The following is a 19,231-nucleotide window of genomic DNA, read 5'->3' as shown; positions in this document are numbered from 1 at the left end:
AGAAAGACAGAGTTCCAGAAGCTTGTTCTCCCATACAGAAAGACAGAGTTCCAGAATATTGTTCTCCCATACAGAAAGACAGAGTTCCAGAATCTTGTTCTCCCATACAGAAAGACAGAGTTCCAGAAGCTTGTTCTCCCATACAGAAAGACAGTTCCAGAAGCGTGTTCTCCCATACAGAAAGACAGAGTTCCAGAAGCTTGTTCTCCCATACAGAAAGACAGAGTTCCAGAATCTTGTTCTCCCATACAGAAAGACAGATTTCCAGAATCTTGTTCTCCCATACAGAAAGACACAGTTCCAGAATCTTGTTCTCCCATACAGAAAGACAGATTTCCAGAATCTTGTTCTCCCATACAGAAAGACAGAGCTTCAGCTGGGCTTTCTCTGTCACCGCGTTTCTCCTGTAGTACTGCCAGTCTGGACAGGGACAGGGCTCTCTGAGCCACAGTCTGTGTTCACCAGCTGTCGGCTGTACTGGGCCAGGGTAAGGTACAGGAACTGGTACTGCTCACTGGTCTGTATCATACCACCCCTGACAAAACAAACAATCAATCAATCACATTTATTTTATAAAGCCTTTTTTACATCAGCAGTTGTCAGAAAGTGCTTTACAGATACCCAGCCTAGAACCCCAAAGAGCAACACAGATACCCAGCCTAGAACCCCAAAGAGCAACACAGATACCCAGCCTAGAACCCCAAAGAGCAACACAGATACCCAGCCTAGAACCCCAAAGAACAACACAGATACCCAGCCTAGAACCCCAAACAGCAACACAGATACCCAGCCTAGAACCCCAAAGAGCAACACAGATACCCAGCCTAGAACCCCAAAGAACAACACAGATACCCAGCCTAAAACCCCAAAGAACAACACAGATACCCAGCCTATAACCCCAAAGAGCAACACAGATACCCAGCCTATAACCCCAAAGAGCAACACAGATACCCAGCCTAAAACCCCAAAGAACAACACAGATACCCAGCCTAAAACCCCAAAGAACAACACAGATACCCAGCCTATAACCCCAAAGAGCAACACAGATACCCAGCCTAGAACCCCAAAGAACAACACAGATACCCAGCCTAAAACCCCAAAGAACAACACAGATACCCAGCCTATAACCCCAAAGAGCAACACAGATACCCAGCCTATAACCCCAAAGAGCAACACAGATACCCAGCCTATAACCCCAAAGATCAACACAGATACCCACCCTAAAACCCCAAAGAGCAACACAGATACCCACCCTAAAACCCCAAAGAGCAACACAGATACCCAGCCTATAACCCCAAAGAGCAACACAGATACCCACCCTAAAACCCCAAAGAGCAACACAGATACCCACCCTAAAACCCCAAAGAGCAACACAGATACCCACCCTAAAACCCCAAAGAGCAACACAGATACCCACCCTAAAACCCCAAAGAGCAACACAGATACCCACCCTAAAACCCCAAAGAGCAACACAGATACCCACCCTAAAACCCCAAAGAGCAACACAGATACCCACCCTAAAACCCCAAAGAGCAACACAGATACCCACCCTAAAACCCCAAAGAGCAACACAGATGCCCACCCTAAAACCCCAAAGAGCAACACAGATACCCACCCTAAAGCCCCAAAGAACAACACAGATACCCACCCTAAAACCCCAAAGAGCAACACAGATACCCACCCTAAAACCCCAAAGAGCAACACAGAGCGGCAGAGAGTGAAGGAGCAGCATCTCCAAGCTCCACATCTAACATCCCTATCACTACAGCACTTTTTAAATAACTCAAGACAAATTTCAAATGCATTGTTTGAAACAAGGTGCTCACTTGATAGTTTACTTGATAGAAACAGAGTTTGATTTAAACGTGCCTGGCGCTTTACTACCAGCAGCAGGGCAGCAGCAGGGCAGTGTGTAGTAGCTAGTACCTGTCGAGGCGTAACTTGCAGACGATTCCAAGCACGTCAGCCTTACTGGTGTGTTTTAGCTGCAGGCATCCAATGCTGCTGGCGATGAAACAACCAGTTCTACCAATCCCTGCACTGTAGTGGAGAGCATATGACAAATTAGGTCAAGTAGAGTCACAGCATGTCTGACTCCAACCTGATCCTCCTGACAACCTGTTCTACCAGTCACCCCTTTTTAAAATGTGAAAGGAACGTGAAGGCAGCCAGGGGGCTTTGTTATAAACAACACAGACAGAGAAACACGTGATGGAGACACTGGAAATCCTACGAGTCTCCAGACAACGGTCCTAAATTAGCAGAGCAGAAATTTGACGAACTGACTTGTTGGAAAGGACATGTATCTATTCTCCAGTCTCTGCTACAGTATTTGCCTGCAATACACAGTCCACATACAGAACATACACGTATCGAACACAACACAACATTAATTCCATAGCATTCACCTTTGTCGTCAGTAAGTGAACTCAAGCTAGTCGCGGTAAATCATTATTGTGAGAAGTTCATTCTGACTGACATGGTATGTGAAATGAAGCCTCCCTTAAGGGTGTCCACATACTTTTGTATATATACTGTATAAACACACAGGAAGCGAGAACCGTACAATTAGCCTCGGACTGTTTTCTTATCAAGGACATTCTATAACATATGCCGATGTTAGTTCTCTCACATTTACCAAAGTGACAGTTAATGAGAGCCAGTGTTAAGGGTTGTGATAATGAGAGCCAGTGTTAAGGGTTGTGTTCATGAGAGCCAGTGTTAAGGGTTGTGTTAATGAGAGCCAGTGTTAAGGGTTGTGTTAATGAGAGCCAGTGTTAAGGGTTGTGATAATGAGAGCCAGTGTTAAGGGTTGTGTTAATGAGAGCCAGTGTTAAGGGTTGTGTTAATGAGAGCCAGTGTTAAGGGTTGTGTTAATGAGAGCCAGTGTTAAGGGTTGTGTTAATGAGAGCCAGTGTTAAGGGTTGTGTTAATGAGAGCCAGTGTTAAGGGTTGTGTTAATGAGAGCCAGTGTTAAGGGTTGTGTTAATGAGAGCCAGTGTTAAGGGTTGTGTTAATGAGAGCCAGTGTTAAGGGTTGTGTTAATGAGAGCCAGTGTTAAGGGTTGTGTTAATGAGAGCCAGTGTTAAGGGTTGTGAGAGCCAGTATTAAGGGTTGTGTTAATGAGAGCCAGTGTTAAGGGTTGTGTTAATGAGAGCCAGTGTTAAGGGTTGTGTTAATGAGAGCCAGTGTTAAGGGTTGTGAGAGCCAGTGTTAAGGGATGTGAGAGCCAGTGTTAAGGGTTGTGTTAATGAGAGCCAGTATTAAGGGTTGTGTTAATGAGAGCCAGTATTAAGGGTTGTGTTAATGAGAGCCAGTGTTAAGGGTTGTGTTAATGAGAGCCAGTGTTAAGGGTTGTGTTAATGAGAGCCAGTGTTAAGGGTTGTGAGAGCCAGTATTAAGGGTTGTGTTAATGAGAGCCAGTGTTAAGGGTTGTGTTAATGAGAGCCAGTGTTAAGGGTTGTGTTAATGAGAGCCAGTGTTAAGGGTTGTGAGAGCCAGTGTTAAGGGTTGTGTTAATGAGAGCCAGTATTAAGGGTTGTGTTAATGAGAGCCAGTATTAAGGGTTGTGTTAATGAGAGCCAGTGTTAAGGGTTGTGTTAATGAGAGCCAGTGTTAAGGGTTGTGTTAATGAGAGCCAGTGTTAAGGGTTGTTTTAGTGTGGACCTGCAATGGACGATGGTGGTTCCTAGGCCGGGGTGGGACTGCTTGTGTTCCTCCACGTCCGCCACCAGTCTGAGCAGAGGTCCAGTACAGTCTGGAGTCTGGTGGTCTGGCCATGTGGAGTACCAGTAGTGCCTCACCTGCCTGCTCTCTGAGCCCACCTGTAGGACACATTGTTGTTAGTAAGTTAACTGCTTCATTCATCCATCCATCCGTCCCTTCATTAATTCATCCATCCATCCATCCATCCCTTCATTAATTCATCCATCCATCCCTACATTAATCCATCCATCCATCCATTCATTCATTCATCCATCCATCCATCCATCCATCCATCCATCCATCCATCCATCCATCCATCCATCCATCCATCCATCCATCCATCCATCCATCCATCCATCCATCCATCCCTTCATTAATTCATCCATCCATCCCTACATTAATCAATCCATCCATCCATCCATCCATCCATCCATCCATCCATCCATCCATCCATTCATTCATTCATTCATTCATTCATTCATTCATTCATTCATTCATTCATCCATCCATTCATCCATCCATCCATCCATCCATCCATCCATCCATCCATCCATCCATCCATTCATTCATTCATTCATCCATCCATCCCTTCATTCATTTATCGGTCCATCCATGCATTCATTTATTCATCCATCCCTTCTATCATTCAGAAGTGTTGAAGTTCTGAAACTGGTGTAACCCAGAGCTTTTACTGGCATTATGAGATGTTCAGACAACAATAACCTACTATCTCACCTGAATAATTATGTCTCGAATTGTGTAGCCATCACATTCTTTCACAATGGCCACTCTGAGCTCAAATCTGCCATAGCTGCCCTCCTTCTCTGGCCAGTAAAGCTCACACTTCTGAAATACAGAACACACTTTCTGTATACTTCAGACATGACCCAAAGTCTCTAACAAGGATTTTATAAACCATCTCTGCTTTATCACCAATGGGTCTGTCAAAGGAAACCCGTTAGGAGGTTAGACTTCAAGATTTATTGACACATCAATCTAAGAAACAGAATAAAAAAATCCCCATCAAAATCTGTCAGTTTAAGCTGGAGATATCTTTTTACATGGGCTGTGCGTCTCAACCCACTGCATCCGCCTATGTCGGCCTGCTCCATCTGCGGTGGAAGGTGGCCGAGCCACAGCGGTGTTTGTCAGACCATGAGACATTCCATCTGCGGTGGAATGTGGCCGAGCTACAGCCGTGTTTGTCAGACCATGAGACATCCCATATGTGTTGGAAGGTGGCCGAGCCACAGCGGTGTTTGTCAGACCAGGAGACATCCTGAAAATTGGTCTTCTCACGAAAACGTCCATGCAAATTAATAGGCCCACTCAACAGAAAGATAAGACTCTCACAAACCTTATTCCTTATGATACATTTTTTGACTCTTTGTTGCCATTTATTGATGTGTTTCTATGGGCTTTAGTAGGAAAGGCCAAATTCAATATTTTATCCCCCCAAAAATGTATATATATATATACAGTTGAAGTCTGAGATTACATACACTTAGGTTGGAGTCATTAAAACTAGTTTTTCAACCACTCCACAAATTTTCTGATAACAAACTATGGATTTGGCACGTCGGTTAGGACATCTACTTTGTGCATGACACAAGTAATTTTTCGAACAATTGTTTACAGACAGATTATTTCACTTATAATTCACTGTATCACAATTCCAGTGGGTCAGAAGTTTACATACACTAAGTTGACTGTGTCTTTAAACAGCTTTGAAAATTCCAGAAAATGATGTCATGGCTTTAGAAGCTTCTGATAGGCTAATTGTGGATGTATTTCAAGGACTACCTTCAAGCTCAGTGCCTCTTTGCTTGACATCATGGGAAAATGAGAAGAAATCAGCCAAGACCTCAGAAATAAAATTGTTGACCTCCACAAGTCTGGTTCATCCTTGGGAGCAATTTCCAAACGCCTGAAGGTACCACGTTCATTTGCACAAACAATAGTACGCAAGTATAAACACCATGGGACCACACAGCCGTCATACCGCTCAGGAAGGAGACACGTTCTGTCTCCTAGAGATGAACGTACTTTGGTACAAAAAGTGCAAATCAATTCCAGAACAAAAGCAAAGGACCTTGTGAAGATGCTGGTTCAAAAGTATTTATATCCCCATAAAACGAGTCCTATATCGACATAACTTGAAAGGCCGCTCAGCAATGAAGAAGCCACTGCTCCGAAACCTGCCATAAAAAAAGCCAGACTATGGTTTGCAACTGCACATGGGGAAAAAGATCGTACATCAAACAAAATGACCATCGTTATGTTTGGAGGAAAAAAGGGGATGCTTGCAAGCCGAAGAACACCATCCCAACTGTGAAGCACGGGGGTGGCAGCATCATGTTGTGGGTGTGCTTTGCTGCAGGAGGGACTGGTGCACTTCACAAAATAGATAGCATCATGAGGTAGGAAAATTATGTAGATATATTGAAGCAACATTTCAAGACTGTCAGGAAGTTAAAGCTTGGTCGCAAATGTGTCTTCCAAATGGACAATGACCCCAAGCAAACTTCCAAAGTTGTGGCAAAATCGCTTAAGGACAACAATGTCAAGGTATTGGAGTGGCCATCACAAAGCCCTGACCTCAATCCCATAGAAAATGTGTGGGCAGAACTGAAAACGTGTGTGTGAGCAAGGAGGCCTACAAACCTGACTCAGTTACACCCGCTCTGTCAGGAGGAATGGGCCAAGATTCACCCAACTTATTGTGGGAAGCTTGTGGAAGGCTACTCAACACTTTTGACCCAAGTTAAACAATTTAAAGGCAATTGACTGTATGTAAACTTCTGACCCACTGGAAATGTGATGAAAGAAATAAAAGCTGAAATAAATCATTCTCTCTACTATTATTCTGACATTTCACATTCTTAAAATAAAGTCGTGATCCTAACTGACTTAAGACAGGGAATTTTTATTAGGATTAAATGTCAGGAATTGTGAAAAACTGAGTTTAAATGTATTTGGCTTAGGTGTATGTAAACTTCCGACTTCAACTGTATATGTACATATATATTTATTTTTTGTTTTACATAAAGGGGTCCTAAAATTTGAAATCAAATAGCTAAATGAACTAAATTAAATAGCTAAAGGGGGGGAGGGGTGTTCTACTAAGCTGAAATATGGATTGTTTTTAACAACCTCTACTAGCGTAGTAGAACCCCCCCCCCCCCACACATACACACACACACAACGGCTTAGACTTTTAGAGGTTAGGAGAGAAATGGAAGCAGGATGGGATTTCACCTCCTTCTTCTCCTTCAGCTTGGTGATCATGACAATGGTGGTGGATCTCTCCTGCCACACCATTTCCCAGAAGTCGTGCACGGTGTTGAGCATGGGGCCCTGGGTGGCGATGTAGGCGCTAGGTGCACCGTTGTAACCCTGCGTGGGCGACAGCAAGATATGGGGCTGTGTCATTTCCACTTTGACTTCCTGTGGGTTTCCTTGGTTGACATCATGATACACCCACGTAAATCAACTATATCACTCTCCACATCCTTAACATCCTCTGTGCAATGCGTATGCTATACTTTCACACAACCTTTTATATACATTTTTATGACCTTTTTGCATGACTTCATGTTCACCTACTTACACTTCTTCATCCCCATAAGGGTCTAGAATGACTTTAAGTCTGCGTAACTTAAACACAATTAAAAACCAATGACCCTCTTAATTACAGGTGGTTCTAACCTTTATGTAGTTAGCGTTGATGTATCTCTCAGTCTCACTCGCCTCCTCTGCTGCGGGGTTCCTCAGACACACACGGGTCTCAGGATCTGCTTAAACATGATTAGAGTTTATACATAGGTTATTATATTGTCTGGGTGCCAGTGTGTTTCAGCATTTATCAACTTATTCTTATCAATTTTACTTAGTCACTCACTTGGCAGTATGGTCTTGTATCTGTCCTTTAAAGCTCGTCCTGGAATATCCAGCTCTGAAGGATTCACAAAGTTTGGAGGAATTTTCTGTTGGAAAAAAACGGACAGGCTTAAAGGTCCAGATTCAACTTGATCCTGCTTGCAGTCAATTGTCTGCACATAGTAACAGTTACAGTAGATGCCAACCTGGTACTCTGAGTTCAGCCTGCTGGTCTCTTCAGACGCCTCCTGCAGCTGAGAGGGGGTCAGAGGGCGTGTTGAGGTCCTCAGCAGGTGGAGGATGGTCTCTCTGGGAGTGGAGATGGAGCATAGGGTCTCCACTGCTTCCAGACTGAGACTGCTCACGCCCAGCACCAGGGACACATTGGATCCCCGTCTGAGGATGATTGGAACCACAGAGAGGACAAAACGATCAAGGACTCTATATGCATTTACGTAATGTATCACTTATAGTTTATCATAAAATATATTTCGATTTGTTTAACATTTGTTTGGTTACTGCATGATTCCATACGTGTTATTTCATAGTTTTGATATCTTCACTATTATTCTACAATGTAAAAAATAGTAAAAATAAAGAAAAACCCTTGAATGAGTAGGTGTGTCCAAACTTTTGACTGGTACTGTAGTTTATCATGGCCTTGATGACAGTACTGTGAGTTATATCATGGATGTGTGTACCTCTCCTGGAGCCGGACTGTTTTGCGAGGGGCTGCGGCAGCAGGGCAGGAGGATGACTGGTCTTTGTCCACAGGGTGTGATGTTGATGATGATGATGTGGATTCTACTGACTCACTCATGGTGCTGTGTTGAATTACTGGTTGAATTGAGTGAAAACAATCCCAAGACAGAGAGAGACAGAGACAGAGACACAGAGAGAGACAGCGAGAGACAAAGAGGGAGGAGAGAGAGAGAGACAGATAGGGAGGGAGGGAGAGAGGGGAGGAGGGAGGGAGGGAGAGAGAGAGAGACAGATAGGGAGGGAGGGAGAGAGGGGAGGAGGGAGGGAGGGAGGGAGGGAGAGAGAGAGAGAGAGAGAGAGAGCGAGAGAGAGAGAGAGAGAGAGGAAGGGGGAGAACGAGAAAGAGGGGGAGGGAGGGAGAGAGAGAGGGAGGGAGAGAGAAAGAGAGGGAGGGAGGGGGAGAGAGGGAGAGAGGGAGAGGAGAGAGATCACATTATTCCCTTACTATGCCTACACAGTGAACACACCACAAAAGTAATTCAATTCAGATGGAATTTAAAATATTTCACCCTACTTGTCAACTCTTCTTGTCAAAAGAACAGCAGTTAATGAAAGATCTCACATCCCCTGAAACTGACATTCACAACACATGACACGCAGTAGAGAAACACCATTGACTAAACATTTATTTTTCAGATCATCAGACATAATTTCTCTCCTTTGTTGCCTGATTGTCGCTAAACTAGGATCTATCCATACCTGAATCCTGGTCTGTCAACATGTCAGAGTAATCCTAAACCAAATGAAATGTCTGCCATTGACATGAACCAACCACAGTGAGAAACAGAAAGAGAGAGAGCGGGAGAGAGAGAGTAACACAGTGAGAAGTAGAGAGTGAGCAGGCACAGACATGCAGTCTTTTTGACACAGTGACTCAGTATGTTAATAGCTAGCCTCTTCTTTGGCTTCAGGTGCACATGTCTAAACGTGAGAGTGGATCAATCACTGAGAAGTTCCTGGAGGGAAAAGAAGGGGGAGAATGTTGTAAAGCTGGTATTGTAAAGCTGGTGTTGTAAAGCTGATGTTGTAAAGCTGGTGTTGTAAAGCTGATGTTGTAAAGCTGGTGTTGTAAAGCTGGTATTGTAAAGCTGGTGTTGTAAAGCTGATATTGTAAAGCTGGTGTTGTAAAGCTGATGTTGTAAAGCTGGTGTTGTAAAGCTGGTATTGTAAAGCTGGTATTGTAAAGCTGGTGTTGTAAAGCTGATATTGTAAAGCTGGTGTTGTAAAGCTGGTATTGTAAAGCTGGTATTGTAAAGCTGGTGTTGTAAAGCTGGTGTTGTAAAGCTGGTATTGTAAAGCTGGTGTTGTAAAGCTGGTATTGTAAAGCTGGTGTTGTAAAGCTGGTGTTGTAAAGCTGGTATTGTAAAGCTGATGTTGTAAAGCTGGTATTGTAAAGCTGGTATTGTAAAGCTGGTGTTGTAAAGCTGATGTTGTAAAGCTGGTATTGTAAAGCTGGTATTGTAAAGCTGGTGTTGTAAAGCTGGTGTTGTAAAGCTGGTATTGTAAAGCTGATGTTGTAAAGCTGGTATTGTAAAGCTGGTGTTGTAAAGCTGGTGTTGTAAAGCTGGTGTTGTAAAGCTGGTATTGTAAAGCTGGTATTGTAAAGCTGGTATTGTAAAGCTGGTGTTGTAAAGCTGGTATTGTAAAGCTGGTATTGTAAAGCTGGTATTGTAAAGCTGGTATTGTAAAGCTGGTGTTGTAAAGCTGGTGTTGTAAAGCTGGTATTGTAAAGCTGGTGTTGTAAAGCTGGTATTGTAAAGCTGATGTTGTAAAGCTGGTATTGTAAAGCTGGTATTGTAAAGCTGGTGTTGTAAAGCTGGTGTTGTAAAGCGGGTGTTGTAAAGCTGGTATTGTAAAGCTGGTGTTGTAAAGCTGGTGTTGTAAAGCTGTTTTTTTTGCCAATAGGTGAATCAGTAGAGTCATTCCTCAGTGACTCTAGGCTCAAGGCAGCTGCAAATATGCAATGATTTATTCATCATACTAACAAACGTTCGCATACAGTATATTTGCTGATGAAGTCCTTGAAGCGGGATTGTATGACAGAAATAAATAACGTACCAAATAAACAAAATAGAAATAATCTCAGAGAAGTACAGTGCCTTAAGACAGTATTCACACCCATTCACATATTCCCAATGTTGTATTACAGCCGGAATTTACACCCCATGATGCCAACGTGGAATAGTGGTTTTCATTAATATATATATATTTTTTACTAATGAATGAAAAATGAAAAAATTGAATGTCTTGAGTCAATAAGTATTGAACCCCTTTGTTGTGGCAATCCTAAGTACGTTCAGGAGTGAAAATGTGCTTAACAAGTCACATAATAAGTTGCATGAATGGACTCTGTGTGCAATAATATTGTTTAACATGATTTTTTAGTGACTACCTCATCTCTGTACCCCACACATTCAATTTATCTGTAAGGTCCCTCAGTCAAGCAATGAATTCCAAACACAGATTCAACCACAAAGTGCAGGGAGGTTTTCCACTGCCTCACAAACAAGGTCATCTATTGGTAGATGGGTAATACAATTTAAAAAAGCAGACATTGAATATTCCTTTTGAAGTGAAGTTATTCATTACACGTTGGATGGTGTATCAATACACCCCCGTCACTACAAAGATAAAGGCGTCCTTCCTGACTCAATTGCTATGAGCCAAAGGTGACTTTAAAACAATCACAGAGTTTAATGGCTGTGATAGGAGAAATCTGAGGATGGATCAACAACATTGTAGTTACTCCACAATACTAACCTAACTGACAGAGTGAAAAGAAGAGAGCCTGTGCAAGATACAAATATTCCAAAACATGCTTCTTGTTTGCAACAAGGCATTAAAGTAAAACTGCAAAAATGTGGCAAAGCAAATCACTTTTTGTCCTGAATACAAAAGTGTTATGTTTTTGGGGAAAATCCAATGCAACACATCATTGAGTACCACTCTTCATATTTTCAAGCATAGTGGTGGCTGCATCATGTTATGGGTATGTTTGTCATCGTTAAGGACTGGGGAATTTTTCAAGAATAAAAAAGAAATGGAATGAAGCTAAGCACAGGCAGAATTCAAGAGGAAAACTGGTTCTGTCTGCTTTCTACCAGAGACTGAGAGATGAAGTCACCTTTCAGCATCACAACAACCTAAAACACAAGGCAACACAAGGCGACATCTACACTGAGTGTACCTGTGTACCTGAGTTACAGTTTTGACGTACTTGAAAATCTATGGCAAGACCTGAAAATGCAAAAGATCAACAACGAATTTGACAGATGTTTAAGAATTTTGAAAAGAATAATGGACAAATGTTGCACAATCCAGGTGTGGAAAGCTCTTAGAGACTTACCCAGAAAGACTCACAGCTATAATCACTGCCAAAGGTGCTTCTACAATGTATAGACTCTTTCTAAATTTGCCAACATTTCTAAAAACATGTTTTCACTTTGTCACTATGGGGTATTGTGAGTAGATGGGTGAGAAAAATACATCAACGTAATCAATTTTGAATTCAGGCTGTAACACAACAAAAGGAGAATACATTCTGAAAGCAAATAGTAAAAATGTAAATAGCTTTCAAGTTTGATATGAGCGCAAACGCATTTTCAAAGAAAATGATATATATATTTTTTTCAAATAAAAATATAAACATTTAAAATATAAATATAAATAAGACTTCAGTGACTATTAGTATATTAAATGATGAAGAGGTGATGTGTTTATTTATAGTTAAGCAATAAGGCCCAAGGGGCTGTGGTATATGGCCAATATACCACGGCTAATGGCTGTTCTTAAGCACGATGCAACGCGGAGTCACTAGCACGTCAGAGGCTGCTGACCTATATACATAGACTTGAAATCACTGGCCACTTTAATAAATGGAACACTAGTCACTTTAATAATGTCTACATATCTTGCATTACCCAGCTCATATATATATATATATATATATATATATATATATATATATATATATATATATATATATATATATATATATATATATACTGTATTCCATACTATTCTACTGTATCTTAGTCTATGCTGCTCTGACATTACTCATCTCATATGTATATACTGTATTCCATACTATTTAATTGTATCTTAGTCTATATATTCTTAATCCCATTCCTTTACTTAGATTTGTGTGTATTGGGTATATGTTGTGTAATAGTTAGACTACTTGTTAGATACTGCTGCACTGTCAGAGCTAGAAGCACAAGCATTTCTCTACACCCGCAATAACATTTGCTAATCATGTGTACGTGACCAATAAAACGTGATTTGATTTGACATACCACAAACCCCCCAGGTGACTTATTTCTATTATAAACTGGTTGTCAACATAATTAGAACAGTAGAAATACATATTTTGTCATACCTGTGATATGCGGTCTGATATACCACGGCTGCAGGCCAATCAGCATTCAGGGCTCAAACCACCCAGTTTATAATTATTACATATAGCACAACAACAAAAAATATGGTAAGGAAGCTCAGAACATAACCGCACGCCGTACTGTAATGATGGAAGACTGAGCTGAAATCAGCTGGGCTCAGACTGACTAGCGAGTCTTCCATGTTCTTGGCGAAAAAGTGAGGTTAATTCCAAGTGATATGATGACGGGGTAAACATTATAACAAGCTGAAGACAATCTGTAGTTTATCTGCAGGCATACAGTACAGTATGTATATGCCTCTTGGTTGTCACTATCACACTGTCAATGAGATAGGCCCAGCAGGTAACTCACCAGCGCAAGGGGACTGCAGTCGAAGTTGGCCCTCAGTTATCGCCTCTCTCCTTGTGTTCCTGTGTACTGTGTGGATGTGTGTTGGACCAAGGTCTCAGTCCAGATGAGCCAGCAGCACAGACACAGGCAGGTTTGACTCTTTACTGCTTGGCTTTAGGGAAGCTTATGAGACAATCATTTTTTTCTTCCTTTTTTCTACCTCTCCACCGCTTCCTCTCTACCCACCCACCCACTCATACTCTCATACCCTCATTTCCACACACGCACACGCACACGTACACAAACACACACAACATTCAAGGCTGCCTCACCCCTGCAGACTCAGTGCCACTGGCTTTGTGTAACCTCCAAGGAGAGCACAGTAACCTCAAATGTGAATTTTATGTTGGCTATTATTTTCTCTACAGCAACAAGGGACCAATGTCCACAATTACACCAATACAACCATTGAGTGAATAATATACTATGTCAAATGTAAGAGCCCTATTGCAAGTATTTTCTCATTTCATCACAGTGTCTCCACAGTACAAAAGTGAATAACAGTCGCTGTGGGCGAAATGGTCTAATGTTTATGAAATTGTCGTGAAAATAAGCATTGCTGTGATGGAAACAGCTGGGTGACAAAGTGAATAGCAGGGTTATTTTATTCATTCAGTTATTTAGCCTTTATTTAACCAGGTAAGTCATTGATACCACATGATCTTTTACATGAACAATCTGAAATACATCAATAATGTTGATAGAACACGGGTATTAGTCTTCTTCCTGTAGAAACGCTGAATAGTTTCCTATTATGGGGCGGCTGATAAAGGTCCCTGTAGTCGGCCCTTCTCCTTGTTCGGGTGGTGTTCAGGTGGTGTTCGGCGGTCGACGTCACCGGCTTTCTAGTCACTACCCATCCATTTTTCTGTTTCGTTTAGTTTTGTCTGAATACACACACACGGCTGTTTTACATTCCTTCATTACATCCCCTATTTAACCATCTCACAAACATTTCTGTTCTGTCCGTGATATTTCATGTCGTTAAGTGGTTGTGTTTGTGTTTGAGTTGTGTTGTATGTTCCTGTTTGGAATTTTGCTTTATTCTTTGAGTAAAACTCAGTTGGATTACTCTATACCTGTGTCCTGCACCTGACTCCACTTTCACTCTGCACCCAATCGCTGACAGCGGCAGGGTAGCCTAGTGGTTAGAGCGTTGGACTAGTAACCGAAAGGTTGCAAGTTCATATCCCCGAGCTGACAAAGTACACATCTCTCGTTCTGCTCCTTAACAGGCAGTTAACCCACTGTTCCTAGGCTGTCATTGAAAATAAGAATTGGTTCTTAACTGACTTGCCTAGTAAAATAAAATAAAAAATGTGATGTTGATTTACCACAGTGCAATGTGGGTATTTCAACTAACAACCTGGTCATCAATGCTAAGACAAAAAGGACAGGTAAATATTACAGTAAGTTTGTGGAAGTGGAACTTTGGCACAAGACATTTGATTGTATATTAAAGCTCATAGTAACACTTTGGCGGTATTCACATTGGAGGCCTACAAGATGATCCATGTAGGTGGCCAATGCAACACAGGAAACCTGGTGAATGTGCTTGCTGTGATTATGCTTAATTCTAACGTAAGATCTACTATGCATCACCGTACAGCTATAACAGATGAGTCAGGCTTGTGGTGGTTGCTACGTGGGAGGTCAATCGGCCTGAATCTGGTAACAAGAGTTTGTGCAAGCCACTTCCTGTCATGCCAATACAACACTTCCTCTTGTTAACAGACATTCATTGGACTGCTTAAGTCACTAAGCCATACAGTGTTAGTCAGCCACATGATAAACATGAATGTAAATTAAGCGCCAGACTGTGAGACTGTAGATTTATAAGTCAGTTCCGTTATTAAGGACTACATCTCATAGACTTTGCCTGGATGGATTCAATAAATCAACGTAGCCCTAATGAAAGATACTGTGAGGCATACAGTACATGAGTAATCAATCATTTACATGATGTGGAAAATGTGAGCTGAAGCAAAGGTATCGTTCAACCTATATCCTTTAGCAGTGCTCTGAACAGCTGAATGGAGATCCATATAGACCATTGCATGAGCAGCTGTGATGATGATATGTGTCCTTTCACGTCTCCTCCCCATGCAGGCCAGGCAGTGAAACTCTGAATGTGATGAGGATGTTTTGCTTGTCTTTTTACTTCCTACTGATGAATATGTCACACACACATCCCACTGGGCACAGATGTCAATTCAACATCTGTTCAACGTTCATTCAACGTCAATTTAATTGAAATTACGTGGTTGCAACAGTGATTCAACCGGTGTGTGCCCAGTGGGACTGTTGTTGTCTTTGAAACATTGTTACACAACACTCTGCAAATAGTACAACAAGAATGTGTTAGAAACAGTGATATATTTTGATTGAATTAGTGTATGCTACACAACAGTAATATTGTACCCCACACGGTTGAATTACTATCAATACAATCCTTGTACATAGGGACGTGTAAATCATCAACAGCAGGGGGCACTGCATGTTTTAGTCTTATCGTTTTCTGATGGGTTTTCACAATGCTGTATTCATGAGCTATTGCACACTAGGACAAATCTAATAAAAAGCAAGGTTATGTAATCATTATTCAAATGGTTTTGCCAATACAATGTCAGTTGCTCTTTAGAGAGTATCTAATTTTGGATTTTCAGAGAGGGTCTAATTTTTGTATTTCAGCAGATGTCAGTTGAGTGATTTTATGTTGCATTTGTCTTGCCTGGAAAATGACTAATGCTTTTGATTTAGCAATGCCATATTTCGGGTTTTTGTTGAAATACAGATTGCTGTGTATCATAGAGTATAGTCAGTGCATGTCTCCAGTCAGAGAAAAGTGTTCTGATTCTTCTAGGGGTTCTGAAGTGTTCTGTTGCTTCTAGGGGTTCTGAAGTGTTCTGTTGTTTCTAGGGGTTCTGAAGTGTTCTGTTGCTTCTAGGGGTTCTGAAGTGTTCTGATGCTTCTAGGGGTTCTGAAGTGTTCTGTTGTTTCTAGGGGTTCTGAAGTGTTCTGATGCTTCTAGGGGTTCTGAAGTTTTCTGTTGTTTCTAGGGGTTGTGAAGTGTTCTGTTGTTTCTAGGGGTTGTGAAGTGTTCTGTTGTTTCTAGGGGTTCTGAAGTGTTCTGTTGTTTCTAGGGGTTCTGAAGTGTTCTGTTGTTTCTAGGGGTTGTGAAGTGTTCTTCACTCCACAAACTGTAAGCATTGAAATAAAATAAAAACAAAAGCCTATGTCTCTTCCTGATCAGAATATCTGAGCATCATAAAGGGGTTCCAGAACTTCCATCAGACAACAAATTGTGTAATATCCCAGAGGATAAAAGTCCCTGTAAAATCCCAGAGGATAAAAGTCCCTGTAATATCCAGAGGATAAAAGTCCCTGTAATTTCCAGAGGATAAAAGTCCCTGTAATATCCAGAGGATAAAAGTCCCTGTAATATCCCAGAGGATAAAAGTCCCTGTAATATCCCTGAGGATAAAAGTCCCCGTAATATCCCAAAGGATAAAAGTCCCTGTAATATCCCAGAGGATAAAAGTCCCTGTAATATCCCAGAGGATAAAAGTCCCTGTAATATCCAGAGGATAAAAGTCCCTGTGATATCCCAGAGGATAAAGGTCCCTGTAATATCCCACAGGATAAAAGTCCCTGTAATATCCCCAACTATAAAGGTCCCTGTGATATCCCACAGGATAAAAGTCCCTGTAATACCCCCAACTATAAAGGTCCCTGTGATATCCCACAGGATAAAAGTCCCTGTAATATCCCAGAGGATAAAAGTCCCTGTAATATCAAGAGGATGAAAGTCCCTGTGATATCCCACAGGATAAAAGTCCCTGTAATATCCCAGAGGATAAAAGTCCCTGTAATATCCAGAGGATAAAAGTCCCTGTGATATCCCAGAGGATAAAGGTCCCTGTAATATCCCACAGGATAAAAGTCCCTGTAATATCCCCAACTATAAAGGTCCCTGTGATATCCCACAGGATAAAAGTCCCTGTAATACCCCCAACTATAAAGGTCCCTGTGATATCCCACAGGATAAAAGTCCCTGTAATATCCCAGAGGATAAAAGTCCCTGTAATATCAAGAGGATGAAAGTCCCTGTGATATCCCACAGGATAAAAGTCCCTGTAATATCCCAGAGGATAAAAGTCCCTGTAATATCCCCAACTATAAAGGTCCCGGTAATATCCATGAGGATAAAGGTCCCTGTAATATCCCCAACTATAAAGGTCCCTGTAATATCCCCAACTATATAATGGTCCCTGTAATATCCCCAACTATAAAAGTCCCTGTAATATCCCCAACTATAAAAGTCCCTGTAATATCCCCAACTATAAAGGTCCCTGTAATATCCCCAACTATAAAAGTCCCTGTAATATCCCCAACTATAAAAGTCCCTGTAATATCCATGAGGATAAAAGTCCCTGTGATGGTCCAGAGGATAAAGGTCCCTGTAATATCCATGAGGATAAAAGTCCCTGTAATATCCCCAACTATAAAAGTCCCTGTAATATCCATGAGGATAAAAGTCCCTGTGATGGTCCAGAGGATAAAAGTCCCTGTAATATCCATGAGGATAAAAGTCCCTGTAATATCCAGAGGATAAAAGTCCCTGTAATATCCAGAGGATAAAAGTCCCTGTAATATCCCAGAGGATAAAAGTCCCTGTAATATCCCTGAGGATAAAAGTCCCCGTAATATCCCAAAGGATAAAAGTCCCTGTAATATCCCAGAGGATAAAAGTCCCTGTAATATCCAGAGGATAAAAGTCCCTGTAATATCCAGAGGATAAAAGTCCCTGTAATATCCAGAGGATAAAAGTCCCTGTAATATCCCAGAGGATAAAAGTCCCTGTAATATCCCTGAGGATAAAAGTCCCCGTAATATCCCAAAGGATAAAAGTCCCTGTAATATCCCAGAGGATAAAAGTCCCTGTAATATCCAGAGGATAAAAGTCCCTGTGATATCCCAGAGGATAAAGGTCCCTGTAATATCCCACAGGATAAAAGTCCCTGTAATATCCCCAACTATAAAGGTCCCTGTGATATCCCACAGGATAAAAGTCCCTGTAATACCCCCAACTATAAAGGTCCCTGTGATATCCCACAGGATAAAAGTCCCTGTAATATCCCAGAGGATAAAATTCCCTGTAATATCAAGAGGATGAAAGTCCCTGTGATATCCCACAGGATAAAAGTCCCTGTAATATCCCAGAGGATAAAAGTCCCTGTAATATCCCCAACTATAAAGGTCCCGGTAATATCCATGAGGATAAAGGTCCCTGTAATATCCCCAACTATAAAGGTCCCTGTAATATCCCCAACTATAAAGGTCCCTGTAATATCCCCAACTATAAAGGTCCCTGTAATATCCCCAACTATAAAGGTCCCTGTAATATCCCCAACTATAAAAGTCCCTGTAATATCCCCAACTATTAAGGTCCCTGTAATATCCCCAACTATAAATGTCCCTGTAATATCCCCAACTATAAAGGTCCCTGTAATATCCCCAACTATAAAGGTCCCTGTAATATCCCCAACTATAAAAGTCCCTGTAATATCCCCAACTATAAAGGTCCCTGTAATATCCCCAACTATAAAAGTCCCTGTAATATCCCCAACTATAAAGGTCCCTGTAATATCCCCAACTATAAAGGTCCCTGTAATATCCCCAACTATAAAAGTCCCTGTAATATCCCCAACTATAAAAGTCCCTGTAATATCCATGAGGATAAAAGTCCCTGTGATGGTCCAGAGGATAAAGGTCCCTGTAATATCCATGAGGATAAAAGTCCCTGTAATATCCCCAACTATAAAAGTCCCTGTAATATCCATGAGGATAAAAGTCCCTGTGATGGTCCAGAGAATAAAAGTCCCTGTAATATCCATGAGGATAAAAGTCCCTGTGATGGTCCAGAGGATAAAGGTCCCTGTAATATCCCACAGGATAAAAGTCCCTGTGATGGTCCATGAGGATAAAAGTCCCTGTGATGGTCCATGAGGATAAAAGTCCCTGTGATGGTCCAGAGGATAAAGGTCCCTGTAATATCCCCAACTATAAAGGTCCCTGTAATATCCCCAACTATAAAA

General features: G+C 41.5%; 1 protein-coding gene across 4 annotated transcripts; it reads right to left on the bottom strand.

Annotated features, from left to right (window-relative positions):
* Positions 1-308: 308 nt before the first annotated feature.
* LOC115117651 (tyrosine-protein phosphatase non-receptor type 7-like) lies at positions 309-13,264 on the bottom strand. Of its 4 annotated transcripts, XM_029646142.2 has the most exons (11): positions 9,046-9,389; positions 8,861-8,919; positions 8,286-8,421; positions 7,791-7,980; positions 7,607-7,691; positions 7,414-7,499; positions 6,964-7,101; positions 4,441-4,551; positions 3,667-3,824; positions 1,927-2,040; positions 309-535 (listed from the first exon to the last, which is right to left on the bottom strand). In XM_029646142.2, exons 3-11 carry the CDS (start codon positions 8,402-8,404, stop codon positions 391-393), a joined length of 1,146 nt encoding a protein of 381 aa, XP_029502002.2. In that variant the 5' UTR covers positions 8,405-8,421; positions 8,861-8,919; positions 9,046-9,389; the 3' UTR covers positions 309-390. The 4 variants fall into 4 exon arrangements, with proteins under 4 accessions (XP_029502002.2, XP_029502001.2, XP_029502000.2 ...); XM_029646141.2 differs by lacking the exons at positions 8,861-8,919; positions 9,046-9,389 and adding an exon at positions 13,095-13,264; XM_029646140.2 differs by lacking the exon at positions 8,861-8,919.
* Between the last annotated feature and the right edge of the window lie 5,967 nt (positions 13,265-19,231).

The sequence above is a fragment of the Oncorhynchus nerka genome, linkage group LG20, assembly GCF_034236695.1.
Source record: "Oncorhynchus nerka isolate Pitt River linkage group LG20, Oner_Uvic_2.0, whole genome shotgun sequence".
Lineage (NCBI taxonomy): Eukaryota > Metazoa > Chordata > Actinopteri > Salmoniformes > Salmonidae > Oncorhynchus > Oncorhynchus nerka.
This window is presented reverse-complemented; position numbering and strand designations above follow the sequence as displayed.